The sequence below is a fragment of the Pimephales promelas genome, chromosome 23 (genome assembly GCF_988280905.1).
Source record: "Pimephales promelas chromosome 23, fPimPro1.hap1.1, whole genome shotgun sequence".
Classification (NCBI taxonomy): Eukaryota; Metazoa; Chordata; class Actinopteri; order Cypriniformes; family Leuciscidae; genus Pimephales; species Pimephales promelas.
The window spans coordinates 181144-200894 of NC_142791.1; the positions used below are offsets into that span (position 1 = coordinate 181144).

A 19751-nucleotide genomic window follows, 5' to 3' on the forward strand; every position below is an offset into this window, starting at 1 on the left:
ACATGCCATTAATAAATTTATAAAAAAAAATGTTATCTATATCTGCCCAAAACTAGGCTACATAAACACCACAAGCGTAGTCCATTAGGCTACTTTATATACATTTAAAACAGTATGATAGTTTTGTGTGAGGAACAAAGTAAAAAATTACTGATAATCTTGTTTGACATTGCTGTACAAGATTACAACACGTGACGTTCACTGGGTCATGTCTATCAACAATATCAACACCTAAATGAATCTATAGCTAATTATAAGCTCTACGAGGACCTGAACGCTTTTTACAAGTTGTGAAGGACCAAGCTGGCAGGCATGAGGAGTCAAACTAAGTTAAAAGTTAAAAATAAGTTAAAAATATAAGTTTCTATTTACAAACCGAAAACAACAACAACTGATTTACAGAAATCTGACAGTTCTGCGCCCAAGAGGTCAACTTAAACAGAACATAGGCTAAACACCTGAAGTAACTAAACAGACTACAACATGGGGGAACTTATATTCTTTTTCTATAATACCAACATTACCCATGATTAAATATAAATCCTCGGTGGCCAGGTGCCGCACTTTTATATCGTTTACCCGTCCAGTCGCAGCATATTTATTGATACGCGTCTGCACTCTTTACTCTTAGCCTTCGAGCGATCCCCTGTATGGAGAGGGGTTATGCACAAGATAAATATATATATATAGTCTGGGGCAGATAATAAAGGACAAAACCTGACCCTACCTGTCAATCAAACTGCAAAACTTTCCTTTTCATCCTCAGTTTCTCTGGATTGGTGTTTACCGCTGACGCTTTCTGACTACATCTGCAGAGATGGAAGCAACAAATGGGTTTTCATTATAATGCATTATGGGATTATTTTTAGTAGCATGGAAAACTTCAAAGACCAACAGTGGCCTGTTTTTTCTCTGATTATTCATGAAGGTCTCATGGAAAGGAGCAGTGAAGGAGGACAGGACTTATTGCCATGACCTGATTTCAGACACAATTTTCATATTTTGGCACAGGCGGATGGCGTCTCTTAAAGCGGCTTGAAAATCTTGTTTGGTTACTTGCGGTGTAGCCAACCACAAAAAGTACAATGTATTTTATTCCACTATCAATCGGCTATTTTGAGTTCTGAAGATTGAGGACAAAGTTCTTTGCGGTGATTATTAATTCATCACGGCCTCGGTTACGCCGCACTCAAGTTTAGACACTAAATTTAGGTCATACAGAAAGGAAATGTCTTAAAACAAAATGTACAAGAAATCTGAAGCTTCTTTAGAACATACTGAGGTCATTGCATTATTCAGAAAGGCCTTACACTTTAAAACAATCCATTAATCCATTCATTCCCAATGTCAGAAGCAAAATGGTGATGCTGCGTCTGAGACTTCAGCTGCAGACTGAGATGCAAATGATCTTTCTCTGTGAATGGTTACCCAGTGGTCTTCTGACAGACACATTAAAGGGAAGATAGACCCAAACCTCCTCTGGTTTTAGTCTTTCAGACGGAGAAGTTAAGACCCTCGTCGCCAGGGAGAGCGCTGTAAATCTGCGAACCGCTGCAGAATACCCATAATTCAGAGGCAAGTGTTCATTCATCAAACGGCTCAACTAATAACCTTCCCGGAGAGCATAGCAGGGATTAATCAAGATCCTGCTCCGGGACCACATTACCCACGTCCACAAAACGGATGGTTCTGGGTCATCTTTGTGTTTTCTCTTGATTCAATCTGAAAGCACAATCAGGACACAGCCAAGAAGGGGCTTCAGAGTAAATCAAACCTTTTATGGACCACTTCTGAACCGGAATGATCCTCTGAAGTCTGCTTGGGGACACTGCAACCTTAATATCCCCAGAAACACCACGGAAATGAGAGGAAAGCCAAGGCCCAGCAATTCAATTCCCCTCGAAGATGAGGCCTATTTCCTCAAAGCCCATTTTCAAGGCCTCGGAAGAAGAACGTGAAAAACTAGTGAGCGTCTCTGGTGTCTAGAGGCCTAATAATAAAAACAGAAACAGATAAATATCACTCAGTTTTACATGCGCAAGACAAGCAACAATATCAGAGAGTGATCTAAACACATCAGTACATGATTGCACACACACACACACACACACACACTGTTGTGGTCCGAGCTTTAATTAAAGCGATTGCTCTCAGGGATATCTGAAGTTTGTTTCTGTACCTGACGGGGAAGTAAATCAGAAACAATTTAGTGTTTGTGCCAAACCTGGAAACACACGCTCAACATCAGCGTATAAAGAAACAATACAATGGAAACTAATCATAAAACGATCCAAACACAAGCTATAAACAGCGTATGACTATAGACAGTTAAAACTTGTTAATAATAATCTGCAGGATTATTTCTAAATGCCAGACTAGGTTTTGCACTAATTAACCCTGAGAGATTATTTTATTTTCAGCAGTTTTCTTCATCAGTAGGTGTGCATTAGAAGTGCGAGCTTCAGTATTTATAGCACTTTTATGTGAGATGAGTAACGGCCAAACCTCTCTGAACAGCCAACCACACACACATTTCCAGCAGTGCATTATGGGAACTACACTGAGATGGGATCCCACATCATCAGACAAACCTGTCTGAACTGGCAGGCACATCAATCTCCCAGTGCACGCATGTCATTGTTTAAATTGGGTTATTTAAATTCATTAAAGACTGCAACGGCATGAACTGCCAACATCATTAGACTTGCAGATGATGTTTCTGCGGCGGCTGGTCCTCCAACTCTTCAAGCAGTGAGGGATCTTCGTTGGCTGAATGAGAGATGAGGAAGGATATGAGAGTAATATTTAAGCAGAATTAGTTTGGCATGAGCCCATTGGTCGGCTGCGGCTGACATGTCTTTCCAAACCAACCGGTCTTTAATTAAGTCCAAGCAAACAGTTATCTACATTAAATGTGAATCAGTGTGTGCTCTGAACACATTACACGTGTTTAACTTTGAATAATGAAAAATGAAACATGTTCACTCAAAATCTTAGAACAGCAATCAATTTCAGATCCAGGAATTCATTTTTCTCCTCCATCTTCCTCTCTCTGAGGCCATACATGATACAGACATACAGCAGTCGGGAAGTAATTACTTACTCAAAATAAGTCCCTCAAGAGAATATTCGGACGCAGACGTGGTCGTATTATTGGCAGATCTGAGGCTAAAAGCGTGAAGGAGAACTTGGATCACGTGTGCCTTGATAACCAATCACAATACAGCTTTGACGTCACTCAATTTCGTTAAGAGTTGTTCAACAGATCGATACCATACCATAGCATTCGATGATCAATCCAAAACATGAAAAAACTACACTAATTTTGTTGGGTTATTTATGAAAAAAGTATTTAGTATGAAATAACTTTAAATCATATATTAACTCCAGCCTTTATGAATGTGCACAAGATAAAAACTTTGGCATGTTTACATCAGTCCGTCCGGAGAGAAAATGTCTGCGGTTGTTCTGTACAAAAGAAAATCCAATAAAGTCGTGAGCTCTGCTGTTCAGAGGACTGGATGCTGGTTAAAGAGGACAATACACCGCTGACCCACATCTCCTGCAGAAACAGCTCTGAATCTCCTGTGAAGACACGGATCGCAGAAGAGTCTGAGTTAGTTATCACAACAGACAGAAACACCGCCTGATTCGCTACTGCAGGTTCATTTACTATATTATGGCATAATGTTTTCCACAGGATTCTGGTTTTATGGCTGTTTCATGGGAACAATTCCAGTTCTAGCAGAAAGACTCGGGAGAATAATGCCGTTAAACAATTATTAACCGCTCAGCAAACACAAGATGATATGAAGGTGAATGAAGCGTCAGCATCTGCAAACTCAAACGTGTGTAAGTTTCGGCCTTTTATTGGACGAGTGTTTAGAGCCCGACTGGATAAAGTGAAGGTGAACAGTGACGTCATGACTGAGTCTTCCCGGCAGAACTCCAGATATAAAGCTCCGGCTCTCACACACTCCACTAACACCAGCAACCCTTACACACACACACACACACTCACACACACACACACACACACACACGAGGACCCGAGATTACAGAACCGCTCTGACCAGGACACACACACACAGACAGGCAACACAAGTCTGCTCTGACTCTCCTGCTCGGAGTGAACACAATTGATTTTTCCCAGAACCCCTGAGGACACTAATGGACACACCGGTCTGACATGAGCAGAAATGTCCATGAACACCACGTTTACTTCAAGCCAACAATGCAGCAAAGTGCTCAAGTTCAATCTAGTTTTGACTTTAATTTGTTAGATGATGCATTTGTGCTTGAATAGCTCTCTCCCTCTCTCTCTCTCTCTCTCCTCATCATCATATGGGCCGTTTACACGACATTATTTTAAACAAAAACTGAAAACTTTATGCGTTTTGGCACTTAATTTACACGACAACGATCGGACTCGAGGGCCTGAGAACGCAAACTTTTGGTTTTAAAGTGCACGTTTTCGAACATGATACCGTTATCGTCATGCACACGCATATTAAGTGTTTATTCCAAAGTGTCATTGCCAGCTATTGGCTTCATGCAGAAAGCATAATACAGTCATTTTTGAGGATCCGTGTGAATGTTTGTCAGAAATCTCACGAACAACCTTTTTAGTACATTGTTGTCGTATAAAACCTGCAATTATACAGCAATATTTTTAAATATAGCTACAATTTCAAATGACTGTTTTCCATCTTAATATATTTATATTTATAATATAATATATTTTAAAATGTAATTTATTCCTGTGATGCATGGCTGAATCATCATTATCATTACTCACATGATCCCTCAGAAATCACTCTAATATGCTGATTTGGTGCTTTTTTGTGATTATTATCAATGTTGAACACACTTAATATTTTTGCAGAATTAGTGAAAAGGGAAATGTACTCTTTTGAATGGTATGTATTGTTTTGTCTATGGGATGTTGACTTATTTGACATGATTATGCAGTCTACCTACCAGTTATGCATCATCACATAAATATTACAGCAGGTCGAGGTTGACACGAGTATCACGGCATGAGGAATGATTTGTGGTGTAAGTAATGGAAAAGAGAGCGAGAGGTCCTAGTGCTGAATCTGTCAGCCTGTAACGGATCCTCTCACACACACACACACACACACACAGCAGAAGTCACCTTGAAGCTGGCGTCGCTGCACTCGGACCGTCGTGATTATCTTTTCTATCTATTATAACACTACAGAAGAGGGAATAAAGATGTTAGCGTCAGTCAACTACAGTTGTGTTGATCATGCCATTAGATTCCTGATCAATAGCTGCAATTACAGTGTGTGATGTCCTGCATGTGTGTGTGTGTGCCTCAGAGAGTCCTGCATTTTTAATGTTTTGTGAGTGTGCGGCTGGATATTGACTCGAGTGTGTTGAATTGACTCTGACTTAGAGGAGCTGTCCCTGAAGGACACACCATAAAGCAGATGGTCAGCAGAAATGCAGCGACACACACACACACACACACACACACACACACACACACAGGTATTGCTACAAAAACACCAGCACAAGCACACAAACCAATCACAAGGAGATGAAGATCAATTATTTTGGAGAGTTTATGAGATTACTGCTGGGCAGTTGTGAGGTCGTAATGATGAATTTCTTCTCTTTTTAAATAAGTGTGAAGTTCAATCGGGAAACTCTAGAGGACAGAGACTGATCGATTCCTTCACATCTGCAGACGATCACATCATTACCACGGATCCAAGACTATATAAAAAAAAGTCCAGACAACTCAAAAATATGGATTTAAAGAAGACCAGCTTGTAAATGGCAATACTGTGGACACACTGATGTGCAACCTGTACATACTGACAAGACTTGATGCAGGAAAAGAGAAATATGCTCACTATATATACTGTAAGTCCAGGGATGAATCCCACTTGTGTATTGAACGGATGGGAACAAGAGTGTGTGAGGGCCTAAGGGCACCGCTGGCACACGGGGCGCTCGCCCACGCTCTTAACCCTTCAGCCAGACCATCCACCGAGGACGGCACCGAGAGGTAGGAGCTCGATTAAAGCGCTGGGACTCCAAAGCAATCTGGAGTCAGCGAGACACGAGATCGGTTATCGATCAGTCCACCGTGTCCGCCGGCCCAGACGCACTTTTACACTGCAGTGCCTTTATCTCCACTGAATGGAGGATTTGTTTTAAAAAATCATAGGGAAGAAAAGATTAAAATAGGTCACAGGTGATAAAATATTGAATCCCGCACTATGAGATGTTGAAAGCGAGCGGGAGTGACAGCAGACAATAGCAGTCGTCATGGCGATGAGGAGACAGGGATGCTGAGCTCAGGGATATATCCGGAGAACCGGCGCTGTCCATCACAAACCCATCTCAGAGCGGCCATAAAAACAACACCAGCAGACCTCCACAACATGTTTAAATGCAGTAATACTGATTTATCAAATAAATGTGGACTTGGTCAGCAGTAGGGACTTTCAAAAAAATTTTAAAGTCCCCCTGTAGTGAAAATCAAGCTTTTAATGTATGTCCATGTGCTGATTATAATATACTTTAAGACACATCATTCATAAGTCGACACCACTGCAGAGTCTTTTTTGTTTGAACGCGTCACAAACGACCTTGTAACCAATCACGACAACATCTGATCATCAGCAAGTGGATCTCTGAGTGAGTGAGTGAGTGGAGATGGGGCTCATTTGCATATTAATGAGGGAAGGGTGTCGACCACTAAGTGGCTCTGCGTCCCTCAGGTTGTGATGACACACACCAAGTTTGGTCCGAATATGCTAAAGTGTTGTGGAGATATTCATTCTTTGCTCTGTATTGGAGAACGGTTTGACTAATCAACTTAAATTATATATTTGTATTTGGTCTGAAGATCCTCATAACAGACAAACGTTGAGGAGGAGTTCGGGAAATTAGGTTTTCCTGAAAGTTCTAAACGGTGGAAAAATGTTCATGACAGGAAATGACGTCATAGGCGTGTTTGATCCATTGGGTTCTGTGGGCTGACTCAAGAGCAGAAGAAGAAGATTCATACCGATCTTAGACATTTGAAAAGTAGTAAATCACCTTATTAATTAAACACCTGTACTATTAGGTATACCTTTTTTAATGTCTATATATGATTAAAGCAGAATCACTGTATTAATGAAAGTGGCATTTCATCAGTTATTTGTTTCATTCTCGGCTTTAAAGTCAACAAAAAAATGGCCTTTGCAAACGCTTAGTCCTGAATTGAACCTGGCTCTTAGTTCACTTTAACGAACAGAACAATAAGACTTCATGACATCAGCCAAAAAGGAAAGTCTTTTTAGAGGAACAGCAAGGTATTACATTTTGATGAGATATTACAAGGACATTTAATAATGGAGACTGATAAATATTGTAAAATACAGCCAGAGCCAGAGCCCAATAAGATTTCTCTTGATCTGAATACGGATGCACACGAGAAAGAAAAACACTAAATATGAAAACACTCACTACTGCAGTTTCTATCATCCAAGGCATGTGGATATTGAATTTTCATTCAATTTGCGCGAGACAGAAAATATACGACCTCCTTTTTCCATTTATGGCAGACTGAAGAGAGGCTCCTCGACCTGAATCCTCATATAACCAATTACTATTTTGATTTTTACGGCTCTTGTAATGACTGCCATTAGCCGAGGCGCACTGGCCTTCAGTAAACACACTGAGTGTGGTCTGTTGTGGCCATATAAGAGATGAACGGCAGCGCTAACAGTGGACATCAGACCCATCAGTCCTGCAGGAGCGCTGACCGCAGCAGTGTCCACTTCTCTTACAAACGCCACTAATGTGTCAGATCCACTGACAGGGGCTGTTTTTGTCTTTCTCCTGTCCCGCTGTCCAGTGACTCGATTCGGCTGGCCCTGCATAATTTAAAACCTCTTCCCTTCTCTGACATGTTCGTCTCTCCTCACAGCGGCTTTGTTCCAAAACGTTGCACTCAAGTGAGCATGTGTGTCCTAACGCCGGTGTCCTGCTGCCCGTCAATATCCCATCCATAACGTCACTTACGGGATCAGGCAATCACATGAACAGAAAATCACGTCAGCATCTTTCCTCATCTCTCTCTCTCTGTGCATTACTCTCTGTGTGTGTGTGTGTGTGTGTGTGCATTACTCTGCCTGAACTTTCATCCACTGCTCTCCGCCTACAAAATCGATGGGATGTAATTTTTCAGAAGCTCTAAAGAGGTTGAGAGTAAATCGTGTGTGTGTGGATCGGGGTGTCTTGAATGAACTGCAAATTTACTATAAAAAATTTATTTTATTTTCCAGTAAATTAAACAAATAATCATATATATATATATACATACAGACAGACAGACAGACAGACAGACAGACAGATAGATAGATAGATAGATAGATAGATAGATAGATCAGTCTAATTGAAATGGATCTCACACTAACCCTCTCCCTGACGGGCATGATGTTGGGATAGGGACTCTGGCGGTAGGATTCAGGATTTTTGGATAAACCTGTCGATGTGCCGGCTGGATGAGATGCTTTATTCCTGCGGTCCCGAAGCCCCCAAACACACGGGACAGCGCAGAGCTTCTGTAATGCTGGATGACCTTCAGAGGCCGTTCTAATAAAAGAAAAGAGAAAAAGACATAAAGAGCTTCTGTAAGATGTCAGGAACGAGATCACAATGACTTTAATTCTCTAAATGTCCCCCGACTCCACCGGATCACAACGACACCGTCTCTGTAGCGAGTGCAGAACATGGATCATCCTCAGCCATTTATGACCATATCACACATCAATACATTTATTTAAATACAAACTAACAAACAAACAGACACTGCAATTGTATTTAAATTTTTTAAATAAATAAATACATCAAAATTCTGAATTTTCTGCCATTATTTTCTGAGAACACAAGCAGGTCCAGGATCATTTTCTGACCTGGGTTTGCACAAGTAAATCTGCGTCTTGAGTCTGAATGCGCTTCGCCGTGATCACCACACGACCCGCTCTTCTCAACTTCTCTTGTTCTCTATTCTCACTTAACATGTACCATGGCCTATTTTCCCTTCCATTAAAGGACAATTCCCTCGGGCTCCCACCGTTTGGATTTTCACGCTGCTTCTGTTTTTCTGCTATTTTTCACTCAGAATCTATTTTACCTGTTATTTATGAAGCTTCACCTTAAATCAAACCGAATGATGAAACTTCAGGTCCTATTTCAAAGGAAGGTTTTAAAGTATTGCGAACATCTTTTGTGCCAAATTATTCCAGATGTAAGCCTTTCTTGTACAAGAAATTTGGAAATAAATGTTTATTGTCTTAGTCTCGAGTTATATATGTTAAGATGGATATGTCTGGACGTCTTTATCATTTTAAACCTATACATTTTGTGTACTATATAGCTATATGGTTAAAAAAAAAATTATTACTTTTTAAATTTAACAATTTAAAAAATTATTTTCATTTTGTCATAGTATTTGTCATAGCAATGAAATTCATACATTAAGTGCATCTTAAATTCATCCATGAGATGAAAGAAGCGATAGTCTTTTCTTCTTTATTGTGATGTATATCTGAGTGAAACGCTTCTCGAACAAGAACAAATGGAGGGCGGGACTTGACTTTTTTCATTGGGAATTGATTGGATGGTTGTGGTTTGTCATTGGTCAACCTCATGTGAGAGACATGTTGCCCCGCCCTCGCGTCAGTAAAGAGAGAGGGGAAGATATTTGGATGCACACAGATAAATCATTAATAAATACAAAAAAAATATTTATGTAAAAAATCACAGATTTGTCATTTTCATGGTGGCTTTCAGGGTGTTTACATCGCAATGGCGTACGAAATCCAAATTTTAAAAAAAAAGTGTATTTCTTTGCATTTTTTGTGTGCAGACAAAATCCCGTTCACACAGATCCTCGAATTCTCCTAAAGCGCTGTATTATACTGCAGGCCAAGAGTTGCGATGTCACTTTGTAAAGAAAAACACTTCATATGCACAGCACAGGACGTCACCGCTTTCACAAATGAGTACAAATAAGACAATAACAATATTGTTAAAAACTTGTTGTCAAAAGTTTGTGTTTTCAGGCCCCAGAACAGCGTTGTCATGTAAATGAACAGCCAAAAAACATTAAAAGTTTCCTGTTTTTAGTTGAGAATGGTGTCGTGCAACGGGTCCCATAGTGTTAGGACAGTGTAGCACGTAAGAACATTCAGTCAGTGTGTGTGTGTGTGTGTGTGTGTGTGTGAGTGAGGGATCCGTCTGTCTCTTTGGCCCGTTCAGCTTGTAAGGACTGGAGAACAATGCTGACATCAGCGCTGACTGACAGCATAATAGAGCTAAATGCTTTTATGCTAGCGTGCTTCCACTAGATTGGGTTTACAACGACAGATGATTGATGCAGAAATTCATGGTGCTTAAGACTCATTTTCCAGCTAAATGTCATCCCGTATATAGGCTACTGCCAAACAGCTCAAATTATGATTACTTACGTCGGGCCACGTTCGAAATGAAGCTCTGAATGGAAATGCTTTCTACTTACACAATACTGTGCAGTATGCACTCTATACCGCCTACTCTTTTCAAAAATACCATATCAAACAGTGAACATTAAGCGCTTTATGCTAACAAGTTGCTAAAGACTATAACAGTTATAATATTTATAAACTCACATCCTTGAGGTAGCCTACTACTTTATCAACTTACATACCCACAGATCTTATTATACGGATAAAATGGATAGAGCACAAATTAGCTTGTGCTACACTCACTGCAACATAAATAAAAGTAGCGTGTTAGCATGCTATTTATTGTACACGTTTTTGTGTTATTTATTCCACTACATCCATATTTAGAGCATTTCATCCTGATCAAGCCCTGAAATGTGGATGAAATGTAAACACTCATCTGGTTGAAAGTTACCAAAACACACTTTATCTCACCTGACAGGCGTCACACACGCGCGTCGCTGAGATTCATGTCGAGTGTTCACCTTTGATTCATCGCTCTGATCAAAGCCGATCGGATCCGTGTTTCATCCGTGTCAGGGCTTTGGAAGACGGAAAGTGTCTCATGGCAAATTTATGAAAAACAACAAACAACACAAAAGTTGAACACCTACAGCTGAAGACATGAGATTTATTATTTTTGGGTATTAAGGAGCATTCAGAGATAATGGTCTAACTAAAGCAACTCAGTTCAACTGCCGATAATTGGCAGGTAATCAAATTAGCGTAAATGCGAGCCATTTTTCAGTGCACAAATTTAATGAAGCTTTAATGTGTGTAAGGAGCCTGCCAGAATAAAACTGATGAATTATGAGACTTCGTCAGTAATTACGTGAGCTCCTGTTGATTCAGGGTTATGAATTCCCGATGGATTAGTACATCATCATCATCACGCTCCAGACTTCATTTTCTTCGGCCCTTGAACGAATGCAAATAGCGATATCTAAGAGTAAGCGCAATTAAGAAATGCATAAATTACAGTTTCATGGCTCAAGAACAAATGTTGGTGTTTGAGCATGGAGAATGTTTTTACCCGCTGATTTATCACATTCATTCACTCCGAAAGTCTTATTTATCTCCCTTTCTTTGAGTGAAAATCAGGAAATCCTCCATATTTTGGGCCTTTTACTACAATCTTCAGACACGCCAGTTCAACACGTCAAAGTGGTTAGAAGATTTTATGCAAAATCTCTGTATTACTGAAATTAATTTGTTGCATGATAATTAAATGTGATTAGGTGAATTAGTGCTTTAGAAAAGACATCTATAAGTGTTTCCTCTTCAGAACGGCCCGTTCCACTGGGTTTTGTGAACCTGCAGGATGAAAACACTCATGCAAACCCGAGAACGTTTGTTCCTCTTTCTTCTGCAAACGACATTTACTCTCAGAGATTGCAGAATCTTCAAAATTAAGTCTTCAATGCCTTTCTATTTCACATTATGGTTCAGTAATGAGCTCTGCATTGGGTTCTTTCTTAGGCCATTTGGTTCCTTGGAGATCTAAAATAGTTCCTAATCTTGCATTGTAGGCTGTTGATGTCTAAATAGCTGGTATTCTAAAGAACTAAAGAATTTAAAAGAATTGTGGATTTTTCTCCATAACCTTCACCATCTCTGATCTTGAAGGAGATATCCACCTTCATCTGATCTCTTCATGATCATCAGAACTTTAAATGAACAGATTTACCAAATCCACAACCATGAACAAAGGCCATTCCTAAAATAAACAGCCTTTCTACTATTTTAAAATTGCCATTGTGGACCGCAGATATTGCTGACTTATGAGAAACTGCTTGAGATGTGTAAAAATGCAGATGACTAAATGTGTTTCTAAATCGTTTGACCGGACGAGTGCAAACAGCGAGAGGTCTGCCCTGACCACTAAAGAGGATCTTCCTCCTCCTGTGGGAGAAAGAGAGATGAGAAGTGTGTCACAGCTGCATGGTTTGTGCATTGGTGTCTCTCTGTCTCCCTTGTAGGATCGAACAGTGACAGACGGAGAGCTGATGTTACTCTGGGCGGCTCCAACCAAACGAAGAGGCTGCGTTTACACTCCGTTAACATGTGATCCCCGTGATCCGGATCATAAGCCAATCTAGGACAAGGTGCGTTTACACCGGTCCACATCAAGGCCCTTAATTCTGTTAGAAACAGTATATCTGTGCATATATCTAATCACCTCCACATTAAATAGTAAGCCTTTGGCTAAGCCACGCCCTAGAATGTAGATTGACCAATCACAGCGCAGCCAAGAACGACGAGCCTACAGAGGTCCGACACTTTTCCACAGGCGTCTCATATTTTTGGTCTCGGCAGGCGATTACCGTCGTAGTTTTATCAAAAACATGGTTAAACGTTGTGCCTCGGGCATTTGTAACTCAGATACGCGTTTCCCAGAGAGGTTGGAGGGGGGTGTCCGTTTTTTCCCTTCCCAAAACCGAAGTCAAATCCTGACAAGTGTCGTGTTTGGATTAAACTGTGTACGTCCTCAGTCAGCTAAACCCCTCAAGCATCATTCAACAAGCACATCTTTTTGCTTCTAACCTTACTGTGAAGGCTACTAGTTAGACCGTTTTATAATGTTTTAGGTTATGATTATACCGGTTGTTGATACGCTAGCACACGCTGCTAATACTCATGTAGTCCGTTTGCTTTGAAAATAACGATTATGGAAGTGAATAGAGACCTACCCAGCTTTGCATGAACAGTGTTGCTCCACGTCCACATTAATCCGGATACATTTGAAAACGGGGTTTTCGTTTAAAAACGCTCTCCGTCCACACTAGCGTTTTCCGACGTTTGTGGATCAGTGTGGATCAGAAACTTCTAAATTCACTTTACTGCGCATGCGTGAAACTTCACAAAAGCTCACTGAGATGTGCTTTGAAGAATAGCACATATTAAGTAACATATTTTAGCAATAGTGTAAAAATGAATAACATAACAGGCACCGATAAACATGAATATCTACATGGATCACATGACTAAACTGTCATTGTTTTCAGATACCTGTCCACACTACAGAGATGTATCCAGCTGCAGACCCGCCGCTGGATACTATAGACACTACAACGCGAAAACGGCGTTTTCAAACTCCACTTTTTGGAGAGCGTTTTCCAAACGAGTTTTTGTTGACTTAAAACGCCGTCAGTGTGGACGGAAGGCCAAAACGGAGAGAAAAAATATACGTTTTCAAACGAAAACATATTAGTGTGGACATTAGTCCCAGCCTCCATCTCGATTAATAGGATATGCGGTGGTTCATGTTTTGACTGTGACTGGTAACGTTACACTTTTGCCTCTATTCGATGCCTTGTTTCTTGCGTTTCACCTGTATGTCTTGAATATAACCTTCGAACGCATATTGCAGCCCCTTTTGCCTACTTCTGTCGGACACTTTATTTGCTGCTTTATAAAAGTTTGATAACATTTCGGCAGGAAGAGCTGTCAGCATAAAGCCATGTTGATACCAAACCAGAGCCCAGATGCAGTTTGACGGGCGTAGCAACAGTAACTAGTGTAAAGTATTATTCTTTGGAAATGTACAAATTCATAATTTAATATTTATATACAGACAGCCCCCCTTACAGCTCCACCTAGAACCCGCTTGTGTGTGTAGTATAGCCTACATTCTGTCATTAATAAAAATGGAATATATTTTCTTTCTCTTTGAATGTTTACATTTACAAGATGATCATTAAATAAATGCGATAAAGGAGTTAAGTCAAAAGTAATCTGATTAGATTACCTTAAATGTAAAATAATGGACTATATTGCGATTCACAATTTTTGCCATTTAATTTGGGTTCAGTAGAGTCAAATGTCTAAGTATGTGAACAACGGCCGATCACAGATTCCCCGAGTGTGTGCTGCCCTCTGTCGTCTGCCTCAGGAACTGCAACACTACACCATAGCCACATTAAACATCCTTCAAAAAAATGATTTATATTCAAAAAAGGAGTGAAATAAAAACTCTCAGACAGAAGAACCTTTTCAAACACACTTCTGTTTCATTACTGCACACGGACACGATCCAGTAATCAAGCAACAAATCAGATTCCCTAAAAGGAACACGAAGAATAAAAAAGGAACTGGTTCAAAACAATGAGTTGTTTTTTTTTGGATCTTTTTAAACTAAGAATAAAACACAAAACAAACAGTGCTCTCTCTCTCAAGTATTCACATAAGCTTTCATCCAAACGTGAGGACGATCCTAAAAGCGCTCCAGAGATTAGCTCACAGGCGTCTTGTCGCCGTTTTCGACTGCTTTTCTCTTCTCCGTCACTTTGAAAACGTTGGCTCTGTAAAACTTCAGTTCTTTTATGCTCTCCTGGATGTCTTCCAGCGCTCTGGAAATTCAAACAGACACACCATTATTCTGAGATCAGACCAAACGGCTCTCCTTTAGCTTTAAACATTTCTGAAGCCTCTCCGGCGCCGCGAGCGCAGACCTGTGCGATGCCGCCTTCTGTGGGGCGAGAGCGTAGTCCTCCGGATACCAGCGTCTGGGGAACAGAAGGGGAAAGACATCATCATCAGCTTCCTCCTGTACCCGCTGAGGCGCGTCTGAACTCGGCAGTGATGTGGGGAACAGACCTGGACAGCTCTTTAATGGTGCTCACGTCTATAATGCGGTAGTGAAGATGTCTCATGAACTGCGGCATGAACTTATCCAGAAACCTCTTATCGGCGTGAACGGAGTTCCCTGTGGACGGAGAGACAGAGATTGACCCCTGAGACGCGCCAGAGAAGCCGCGGCGGGCGCTGGGGTCGTGCCGTACCTGCGAGAGGACACTGTCCGGGCGGCGTGTGCTGGCGGACGAAGGACAGGAACTCGTACTCCGCCTGCTGGAGAGTCATGTGACTGTCCCGGACGGCCTGCGTCAAGCCTGACTGGCAACACACATCACAACACACACATCAAGCTCATTCAGGCCAGACCGGACACACTCAGAATGTGCACTCACCTTCCCATGATGCTCTTTGCACCAGTCTGACATGCCGTCAAGCAGATCATCTGGTTGGTTGATGATCAGATTTGGCCCCTAACAACAACAAAGAAGGTTTTATCTGTAAAGAGGCAGTGTGGGCATGCTCTTCTCATGTGGTGGCGAGGAGCGAGACGTATCCGAGACATTAGAGGATTCTGGCGAGGGTCATCCCCGTTCCATCCTCGAGTCATCAATATTTTAATTCTAAAATTGAAATCGGTTGAAGACATTTTCTGACATTTTTTCAATTGACTTGCACTCAACTCTTTTATTATTATTCATTGGATGGACATTTTCCTTTCACACTGATAGTAGTAATAACATACATTCACATATTGCACAATATTCACAACAGCAGATATGCTAAAGTTAAGCTGACAGCAAAATTCTAAAACTTACTGTAGATATCACAGTCAAACCACAAAAATGGGGCACTATAAATGTTTGGGTTTTTTTTAATGTAAAAGTATTTATTTACAAAGTTTAATCCTCTGGGCTGCTTTGGTCAGAACTGACTAAGTTTAATGTTTTGAATTTGTACTTTTAGTTTTTTGCTTCATTGGAATGGGATTACATTTGCTGACTTGTCACATTAGCTGTGCGAACACACACAAATCATCAATATAATTCAGTTGGTGGTGTTTTTAAATGTAGTTTACCTGAACTTGAACTTAAAGGATTAGTTCACTTTTGTCTGGTCTCAGTGTTTACAAGTTGAACGCATAGGTTGAACGTGCAAACTAACTCAAACGCCATTTACAAAAAAAGGAATTAAAAGGTAAAACAACGATGTCAGACGATTTTGATTCTGTACTTCCGGCTCCGTCGCCCGTGACCTTTTGAACGTAATTACGTATTACGTGACGTTACAAACGCGCCTCACAGAATAGAGCAAGGCTAGCATTTGTCCTTAGAAAAGTTACATTTTTGGAATAACTGCTCGTTTCGCATGATAAGACCCTTATTCATCGTCTGGAGTCGTTTAAAGACATTTGAACAGTTTGCACTGAAACTGTCTTTTGGACCTTGAGCCGTTTGGACCCCATTGAAGTCCATTATATGGAGAAAAATCCTGGAATGTTTTCATCAAAAACCTTAATTTCTTTTCGACTGAAGAAAGAAAGACACGGACATCTTGGATGACACGGGGGCGAGGAAATTATCAGCAAAAGTTTTTTCAAAAGTGAACTACTCCTTTAATGGGTGTAAAAAAAGTGTACACAAGTATATAGATGACCTCAAATCCAAAAATTAATCTGGATATACAAAACATCATATTTGTGTCGGAGACTGAGCATGGCCCCGGTCTCTCTGCGTATTTTACAAGCAGAAGAGAATCACCAACCTCTGCAATGATGTTCAGGTCCGAGTCTGTCACTATACAGGCCATCTCAATAATCCTGTCCTTCTCGATATCCAGACCTGTCATCTGAAACAGAAGAAAACCAGTCACACCACCGAAGACTGCGCAATCACGTGTGTGTGTGTGTGTGTGTTTGAAGAGTTCCTGGATCAAAACTGCGTCCTGTGAACCCAAAACCGGGAACTGTGTGCAAAAACATGCATGAGAGACACTAGCCCACATCTAATCCAAAGAAGAACAGACTGCACAGGACTTGCTGTATAATCAACGCATGCCATCACTTCACATATGAAATACTACAAAACTACGCATCGGTCTGCGGCCATACATCGTTTCTGTTAAAACATCTTGATTTTGACTTAAAATGTGAAACCGTGAAATCATTTTAAAAAAGCCTCTCGTGTTGTCGAAGCGCTGATCACCTCCAGATCCACCCAGACCATCCGCTGCGCCGCGGACTGAGACATCTTCCTGCTGTCAGCTCGTCTGGACATCAAGCCCTGGGCGAGCACAGGGGCACATCGGCTGTGGGCTGTAAACACTGGTGGGAATGCTTGAACCCGCTGTGATGACACGCAGACTCGAGTCAGGACTCTGAATGCGGAAACACGCGCTGCACTCCACATGTGTGCACACATACTGACGTCTTCCGACCGCAAGTGTCGTAAATACCAGCGCGGCGCAACACTGCAGGCAGATCAGAAAACTCCATGGAAACAGAATAGTTCATTTAAATGTTTTATATAGTTTTGCACTTGATGGTAAATATTAGTATTATAACATAACGTGTGCGTATGTGTTATTTTCATTTGTAATAAATTTAATAGTACATTAAAATATTAGTAGGCTACATAGCTTAATACATTTAAATTATAACTGAATATTGAACACATACATTATTATTAGTAGTATTTTTTTTTTTATTTAAGTCTTTAAATTGAATTATAACATGCATTTTATATATTTATTTGCTTAAACTGTATAGACTGTATATGAACATTACAACGTTTTGTAATCTATAGGCTACTACACCTTACATAATCATGCAAATAAAGCTTTTTTTGTTGTTGTTGTTGTTGTAAATGATTTAATGAATCTGTATCTGATTTCATATGAACACACTACAGATGCAGTAACGCACTGTGTCCATAAGGTCGCGCAAACGGACCATCACTGGGCCTGAACACACACAGCATGATGATTACCCCATCGATATCAGGAAATCACAAAGTTTATGTTTGTGGGTATATTTTAGTATTTAACGAGCTTATGTTGCCAGGCCAGGGTGACAGGCCTATAATGCTTCATATTTCTGCACAGTCACATATGGTCCCTAATAATTACCTACTTAATGTTCGTCTTAAATTAATGGTTGGTGTACATCATTAGTGGTGTTGTTGACATGGTCACCTAATCAGGTCTGTAGTGGCCACACCGCCCCTGTCGTGGATTTCAGATCTCAGTTCTAACACTAATAGCCAGACAGGACCGTAAACATCATATTTCACCACTGACACAGATAAGGATTTAATGGCTTGGAGTCACCCTGTGAAGTAATCTGTGTGATAAAAGCAACGACCTCCTTCAGACCAGTCTGACTGGAAATAGATCGAGAGAGGGGGAATTAGGCTGGAGATGATGATGATGATGATGATGTCTTCTTTCTCTAATAAAAAGGCGGGAGAATAATTAGTCAGTCGTCGGGATGCAGCGCTGTTGATGGCGGAGCTCGCCGTCTGATGGCACTCGAGTAATTCGGCATGGGAAAGGCCTCATGATGGGGAGCAGACAGGCTTTATTATTCCTCTCCCTCGGTTTCTGTCTCAAACACACACTCGCTCGCACAAATTCAAACAAGCGAACTGAAGAAAAAAAATGATGAAACAGAAGGTAACCTGAGTTCAGGGCAAGATAGCCCCAGCACCCCCTTTATATTGACGTCTTCTGCTTTTTATTCAATTGAAGAGCATTAATGTCCTGGAAGTAAGGCACTCGCATTTCAACGTGCAAACACCTCTTTGAATATCTTGCAGAGTCTATTATCGTCTTAGTCTAAGTGGAGGAGTACGCCGACAAAACACCAGCGTTTCTGAAGGCTGTTATCATTATTATGTTTAGTTTAAAGGGATAGTTCACTTTGAAATTAATTTTTGGTATATTTTAGGACATCCAAGATGTAGGTGTTTCCGCCGTAGTTTCAATGTTGATATTTTTAGGTCAAACCCAAGGGGATAATCCATCATCATTGTAGCAGAACTTCACCTGCTGTTAGCATCCCATTGACTCCCATTCATTTTGGCGTCACTTTGACAGCGGATAACTTTACTTCTGTGGTGTCCAAAGACTTCATTTGTCCAATATTTATTTAGAAAGAAACACAACAATGTATAAAATGCTCCCTTACTTTGTATCTTACACTGTAAAAAAAATAATAATTAAAAAACGGTCAAATGACTGGCAAACAAAAACCTTTAAATTAATGTAAAATATCTTAATTTAAACAAGAAAAAAACTGTAAAATAAGAGTTTTTCTGTAAAAATTTTAATATAAAAAAATCCGTAAAATTATAGTTTTAGCACTTTATTGGATTTAAGATATTTTACTTTAATTATAATAATTTTTTTTTTGTTTGGCAGCCACAGCTACCAGTCATTTGACCGTTTTTTTATGATTTTTTTTTTTTACAGTGTACGTTACGGACGTAAAAGGGGGCGTTTTTGTAAAAATAGGCTAACGATTGCGTCTATGAGGCAATCGGGGGGGACATGAGGCATAAAGTCAAGGGAGAAGCCCATTGATCGATTTCGATATATCAACAGACAACGTTGAATTTTTTTCACAACCGCGCGAGAGATCACTTCCGGCGCATGCGCAGACCGTAG

At 40.5% G+C, this 19751-nt stretch overlaps 1 protein-coding gene and 1 long non-coding RNA gene across 2 annotated transcripts; both read right to left on the reverse strand.

Annotated features, from left to right (window-relative positions):
• Positions 1-479: 479 nt before the first annotated feature.
• Positions 480-12090, reverse strand: LOC148969356 (uncharacterized). The gene is made up of 3 exons (XR_016149486.1): positions 10950-12090; positions 8445-8622; positions 480-1990 (listed from the first exon to the last, which is right to left on the reverse strand). It is a non-coding gene; the product is annotated as an uncharacterized LOC148969356 (long non-coding RNA).
• Positions 12091-14500: 2410 nt separating this feature from the next.
• rexo2 (RNA exonuclease 2) lies at positions 14501-17521 on the reverse strand. The gene is made up of 7 exons (XM_039675585.2): positions 17291-17521; positions 16851-16934; positions 15482-15559; positions 15296-15407; positions 15111-15219; positions 14966-15019; positions 14501-14863 (listed from the first exon to the last, which is right to left on the reverse strand). The coding sequence occupies exons 1-7, from the start codon at positions 17504-17506 to the stop codon at positions 14746-14748; spliced, it is 771 nt and encodes a 256-aa protein (XP_039531519.2). The 5' UTR covers positions 17507-17521; the 3' UTR covers positions 14501-14745.
• Positions 17522-19751: the final 2230 nt, after the last annotated feature.

Bases quoted from the DNA above. Each gene is read 5' to 3' on its own strand.
- rexo2 (XM_039675585.2), bottom strand. From the start codon at position 17,506: ATGTGTGCACACATGTGGAGTGCAGCGCGTGTTTCCGCATTCAGAGTC. The intron at 16,935-17,290 runs GTGATCAGCGCT...CTTCTGTTTCAG, and splicing joins TGGTCTGGGTGGATCTGGAG to ATGACAGGTCTGGATATCGA. The intron at 15,560-16,850 runs GTTGGTGATTCT...TGTTGTTGTTAG, and splicing joins ACCTGAACATCATTGCAGAG to GGGCCAAATCTGATCATCAA.